Genomic DNA, 6,448 nt, shown 5'->3' on the forward strand with positions numbered 1-6,448 from the left:
CCCCTGAAGAAAAAAAAGTTTGAAGAAATGTCAATTTCTTCTTTAAAACAATGTATTTGGCGTAGAAATGTTACTTTCGACGCCCCTGAAAAAGGTTTGAAGAAATGTCAATTTCTTCTTTAAACAATGGGTTTGGTATGGGTGATAATATTCATGTGTTATTATCACCTTACCGAGTAATTTATTAACGAAAATATGGTTTCGTTATGCGTAAATGAGTAATAGAAATTTATATTTCTATTACTAACGAAATGTTAATTTAGTTTTTGATAATAATTTTTAATAGAAATATGTATTAAAAATTATAATTTATTAACGAAAATATGATTTCGTTATGGGTAAATGAGTAATAGAAATTTATATTTCTATTACTAACGAAATGTTAATTTCGTTTTTGATAATAATTTTTAATAGAAATGTGTATTTCTATAAAAAAAATAATAATAAAAAAGAAATCGAGATGTAAATTTCGATTTGTGGTGCTTTCAGCATGTGTACTATGGAGCAACCTGTTCGCAGCTCGATGTCTTGCTGACTCCCAGTCTACTGCTTTTGCTTCGCCTTTTATACCTGTGATGTGCGAAGCAAACAGTATATTTGTTCTTGTAATTGCAACGGTGCGTTGTTTACAAGTTTTTCTATTGTTTTTGATGTGTTGTTTTTTTTTTTATTTTATTATTTTATATATTTTGTTTTGTATTATTGTGTAGTAAAATTTATGAGTGTAAATTTTATGTTACACTTCCCCGGTTTTCCCATTGAGTTGACGAACTCGTACCACTCCTCCTCGACTGATCTTAACCTGGTATCTCTGTTGGTCGATTACCCGAAGAAACATGATTTGTCGACCTGGTTTTCGGTTTGCCAGCGCTTCGTGGATTTCTTTGTTCAACCCCTCTGGCCATTGCTTTTCAATTCCGGTGGGTGGCGGTGTAATCTCGCTGGAAACAGATACTGCGATCTCGAGACACCTTAAGTCGTTCCCGGTATCACAATCCAAGGTGTCGTCTGGACTAGTTTCTCTGTATCTCGACCGGTTTTGCGACATTGATGTAGGTGGTCGCCTTGGACAGGTGGGTTTTCGGACACACGCTAACGCATCAGGGTGAACAGGAGTAGCCGGTGCGTACCGGTTGCCTTTCAATTTTTTCCCTGCAGCTACTATTTTAATTTCACTCTGCTGCGCCTTGAGCTTAGCCGAGTGTTCTCTGAATTTCTGAACGCTTTGCTCCCACTTTGCCATGTTGTCTTTTCAAGGTTCTGCGATCGATTGTTTTGTTTGTTAAATGGTATCGTCTTTTATACTTGATTTTTATATGGGAACCGTTATTCTCTTGTTGTTTTTAGGTGGTTTATTTTTATTAATTTGTGTTTTTCGTTCTCATGTGGTTTACTTTGTTTATTACTTTAGTTCATAGAATTGGCAGATTTCAAGTTCTTGACGTGTGCGGTGCGTGTCTGGTGAGTGGTTACATGCGTGGCCTTTACTATGACTGGCGATACCAAGGTGGTTATTCTATATAGACCCCCGTAGCGTAGAGCTAGTTTCGCGGCAAACTCCTGGGTTGCTTTTGAGACTGGGTGTTCCTTGATCCACACCAGTTGGCCTATGTCTGGTCGCCATGGTCTCCTTCGCAAATTGTAATACTTTGCTTGCGTTTCGGAGGCTTCTACGATGTTTGCCCGGACCGCCGAAAACACCTGTTGTAGTTGTGATTGCTTCTGATCTTGGTTCTTGGTGACTGTTCCGCATCCTGGTGTATATTTGTCAAAGGTTGCGCCTGGTAGTCTGGCTTCTCTACCTTGAACTAAAGAAATGGGGCTATAACCCGTAGTTTCAGACACCGCTGAATTGATAGCAAGCTTGACTTCAGGTATGAAGTGGTCCCATGTTCTATGCCGATTGTTTGCATATTGAGCGATCATGGTTTTTATTGTCTTGTTTGCTCGCTCCGTGGGATTTTCTTGCCTTGAGTATGGTGCCGTTCTCTGATGTCTGACTCCAATTTCTTGTATGTAGCTTTCGAAGGATTTGTTGCGGAATTGTGGCCCATTATCTGTGATCAACACCTTGGGTACCCCAAAATTTGCGATGATTTTTTCTCGGAATGCGACGATGGTGGCTTCGGTACTGGCCTTTCGCAGTGGAATCAGTTCCACCCATTTGCTGAAGCGGTCAAAAAAAACAAGTAACATCGTATTCCCCTTGCTCGATCTTGGTAGCGGACCGACAAAATCTGCACAAACAGTTGCCCATGGCTCCTCGGGTATTTGGGTGAGCATTTCGCCTGCTGGTTTTAATTGACTGGCTTTGTATTGTGCGCAGATACGGCAGTTCTTTACATATTGCCCAATGGCTCTGAGCATACCAGGCCAGTAGTATCTGCTTGTTATACGCTGTATTGTCTTCCGTATGCCGAGGTGTCCTGCTGTGGCGTTGTCATGATTTTCTTTAAAGATTTGTGGGCGTAACGATGCTGGTACGCATAACTTCCATGGTGGCGTGTTTTCATCATCCGTGAAGTTAAGGATACTGCGATAGAGTTGACCATTGGCTATTGTTAAATCTGGAAACCTGTCTGGACTTGTCTGTACTTCCTCGAATTTCCTTGTGAACCACTTACAATTACTTTGTCTGGACTCTGGAATTATTCGCGCAATATTTTCAACCGGTTGTCTGGACAACGCATCCGCGATGACATTTAATTTACCTTTTCGATATTGAACTTCGAATTGATATTGTTGCAACTCTAACGCCCATCTGGCAATACGTCCGGTTGGGTTGTTAATTGAGTTTAACCATTTGAGTGCCAGGTGGTCAGTGATAATTGTAAATTGGTATCCTTCTAGGTATGGTCGCATTTTGCGAATTGCCCAAACTATTGCTAAGCATTCCTTTTCAGTGGCTGAATACTTTTCCTCGGTTTGGTTTAAATGCCGGCTTGCATACGCAATGACATGTTCGACGTTGTTGATGGATTGTGTTAATACTGCTCCCAGTCCATGGTTACTTGCGTCTGTCTGGAGAGTAAACGGGAGATTGAAATCTGGACAAGCGAGAACTGGTGCTTCTGTTAGTTTCCTTTTGAGCTCGTCGAAGGCATCTTGTTGTTCTGATCTCCACTTCCAATGTTTGCCCTTTTTTAAGAGTGTGGTTAACGGGTGTATTATTCTGGAGAAATCTGGCACGAATCGCCTATACCATGAAGTGACTCCGATGTATTGTCGTAGTTGTTTTAGACTTGTCGGTGGGTTTAATTTTTGTATCGCTTCAACTTTTTCTGGATCAGTGTGTATACCTTGTTCGCTTTTTACATGTCCTAGGTATTTCGTTGATGTCTTGAAGAACTCGCACTTTTCACTGTTAATTCTTAGGTTTGCTTCGCGAAGTCGCCTTAACACTGTACTTAGGTTTTCTTTGTGTTCCTCGTAGCTGTTGCCCGTGACGATTATATCATCCAAATATGCAAAAGCGTAAGGTTCTAGATCCACCCCTATTACTCGATCTAACGCCCGTTGAAAAGTGGCGGGCGCAGAATGTAGGCCAAAAGGCATCACTTTCCATTAAAATAATCCGCGACCGGGCACGGTGAAGGCTGTATATTGTTTACTACTCTGTTCCATTGGGATTTGCTAGTATCCATCGCGAAGATCCAGACTGCTGATATATTTGGCATTCCTTAACCTATCTAAAATGTGGTGAATGCGAGGTAGAGGGTAAGCATCGGGGATTGATTGTGTGTTTAGTTGACGATAGTCTATACAGAACCTCCACTTGCCATTTTCCTTCCGTACCAACACAATTGGAGCACTGTATGCGCTTCTCGACGGTTCGATGTAATCGTTCTTTAATAGCTCGTTAACATGTTCATTGATGATTGCTTGCATCGCCGGGTTGCGTGGGTAATATTGTTGTTTGATGGGTTGCTCGTGACACATGATAATGCGATGTTCCGTGATGTTACTGGGTCTATTAATCTGTGAAAACTTATCTAATTCCGGTTTCAAATATTCCTTGAATTTTACCTCCATTGTTCCTTGTTTTGATGTTGATACTTGCATGGTGTTTGCTACCGTAGTCCCGTGTTTGTGATATCTAAACTGTAAATTTTGACCTCCGCAAGTTAATGAGGTTCCCATAGCAGCTAAGAAGTCCAGTCCCAAAGTTACCTCATCGATCAGGTTTGGTAGTAGAATTAATCTTAACTTTGTGGTTCTTGTCCCGAGCGTGATAGATGTTGCCAATTGTTGCTTAGTGGGGTGTTGTCCGTCATCCGCCATACGTACTTGTGTGGGTTCAGAGTTAAGGATGATTTTTCCCTTAAGTTTTGCTGCCGTTTGCGAATTGATGAAACTTCGCGAGGATCCTGTATCGATCGTTGCTTTTATGACTTGTTGATTAATAGTTACTTGGGCCGACAGACGTGATTCACTGAGCTTCATACATCCTACTGGTGGGACGGGGTGTTGTCTTGTGGTCTCATCGCCCCGTTCTGTCGATGGACCCTGACTTCGTTTCCCTGGTTCCTGCAGCAATCAATTGTACGTTTTCCTCTTTTCCCGCATTCCCAGCAAAATAAAATGCTTGTGAAACGACAATTCCACCTCAAGTGGCCTTGTTGCCCGCAACGACGACAAGCTGTCCTGACATCTTTGATCTTGTCTTCAGATGCATCAATCACTCTTGCTTTGATCTCCTTAGCCGGTAACGTATTTCTTACTTGACGGTCTGTAGCGGTCAGTGCCTCCAGGTCCCCAGCTAATGTTAACAGCTCGGATAATGACTGGAAGTCTTTCCTACGGATGTACCATTGATACTCGGTACGGCTGTTCCGGTAGATCCTCTCTAATTTTATCTCTTCACTGTATGTTGAATATTGCATGATGTTCTGCAGTGCCAATACATAATCTCTGAACAGTTCCCTGGGTTGTTGCAGGCGGGCTCGTATTTTGTCCTCTAATTGTTCGAAGTATCTTGGGGGCAAGAATAATGCTAATATATCTGCTTTGAATGATGGCCACTCGGTCCATCGCTTGTTGTTATTCCTGAACCAAATCAGTGCCTTGTCTTTTAGTACTTCAGGCATTAGCTTCGGTAATAAGTCCCTATGTATTCCGTACATATCCGCCAGTTCCTCGATCCGTTCTATAAATGGTAGTATTTTGTGTTCCCCTGAGTAGTGGCATTCCCTCTGGCCATTGCTTTTCAATTCCGGTGGGTGGCGGTGTAATCTCACTGGAAACAGATACTGCGATCTCGAGACACCTTAAGTCGTTCCCGGTATCACAATCCAAGGTGTCGTCTGGACTAGCTTCTCTGTATCTCGACAGGTTTTGCGACATTGATGTAGGTGGTCGCCTTGGACAGGTGGGTTTTCGGACATACGCTAACACATCAGGGTGAACAGGAGTAGCCGGTGCATACCGGTTGCCTTTCAATTTTTTCCCTGCAGCTACTATTTTAATTTCACTCTGCTGCGCCTTGAGCTTAGCCGAGTGTTCTCTGAATTTCTGAACGCTTTGCTCCCACTTTGACATGTTGTCGTTTCAAGGTTCTGCGATCGATTGTCTTGTTTGTTGAATGGTATCGTCTTTTATACTTGATTTTTATATGGGAACCGTTATTCTCTTGTTGTTTTAGGTGGTTTATTTTTATTAATTTGTGTTTTTCGTTCTCATGTGGCTTACTTTGTTTATTACTTTAGTTCATAAAATTGGCATATTTCAAGTCCTTGACATGTGCGGTGCGTGTCTGGTGAGTGGTTACATGCGTGGCCTTTACTATGACTGGCGATACCAAGGTGGTTATTCTATATGGACACCCGTAGCGTGGAGCTAGTTTCGCGGTAAACTCCTGGGTTGCTTTTGAGACTGGGTATTCTTTGATCCACACCAGTTGGCCTATGTCTGGTCGCCACGGTCTCCTTCGCAAATTGTAATACTTTGCTTGCGTTCCGGAGGCTTCTACGATGTTTGCCCTGACCGCCGAAAACACCTGTTGTAGTTGTGATTGTTTTTGATCTTGGTTCTTGGTGACTGTTCCGCATCCTGGTGTATATTTGTCAAAGGTTGCGCCTGGTAGTCTGGCTTCTCTACCTTGAACTAAATAAATGGGGCTATAACCCGTAGTTTCAGACACCGCTGAATTGATTGCAAGCTTAACTTCAGGTATAAAGTGGTCCCATGTTCCCATGCCGATTATTGGCATATTGAGCGATCATGGTTTTTATTGTCTTGTTTGCTCGCTCCGTGGGATTTTCTTGCGGTGAGTATGGTGCCGTCCTCTGATGTTTGACTCCAACTTCTTGTATGTAGTTTTCGAAGGATTTGTTGCGGAATTGTGGCCCATTATCTGTGATCAACACCTTAGATACCCCAAAATTTGCGATGATTTTTTCTCGGAATGCGACGATGGTGGCTTCGGTACTGGCCTTTCGTAGTGGAGTCA

At 42.4% G+C, this 6,448-nt stretch overlaps 1 protein-coding gene across 1 annotated transcript; it reads right to left on the reverse strand.

Moving 5' to 3' along the window:
• Window positions 1-5,701: 5,701 nt before the first annotated feature.
• LOC119664126 lies at window positions 5,702-6,208 on the reverse strand. Its single transcript, XM_038073679.1, has one exon. The coding sequence runs from the start codon at window positions 6,206-6,208 to the stop codon at window positions 5,702-5,704; it is 507 nt and encodes a 168-aa protein (XP_037929607.1).
• Between the last annotated feature and the right edge of the window lie 240 nt (window positions 6,209-6,448).

This window comes from Teleopsis dalmanni, unplaced genomic scaffold (assembly GCF_002237135.1).
Source record: "Teleopsis dalmanni isolate 2A unplaced genomic scaffold, ASM223713v2 unscaffolded_contig_1451, whole genome shotgun sequence".
NCBI lineage: Eukaryota > Metazoa > Arthropoda > Insecta > Diptera > Diopsidae > Teleopsis > Teleopsis dalmanni.

Bases quoted from the DNA above. Each gene is read 5' to 3' on its own strand.
- LOC119664126 (XM_038073679.1), bottom strand. From the start codon at position 6,208: ATGCCAATAATCGGCATGGGAACATGGGACCACTTTATACCTGAAGTT.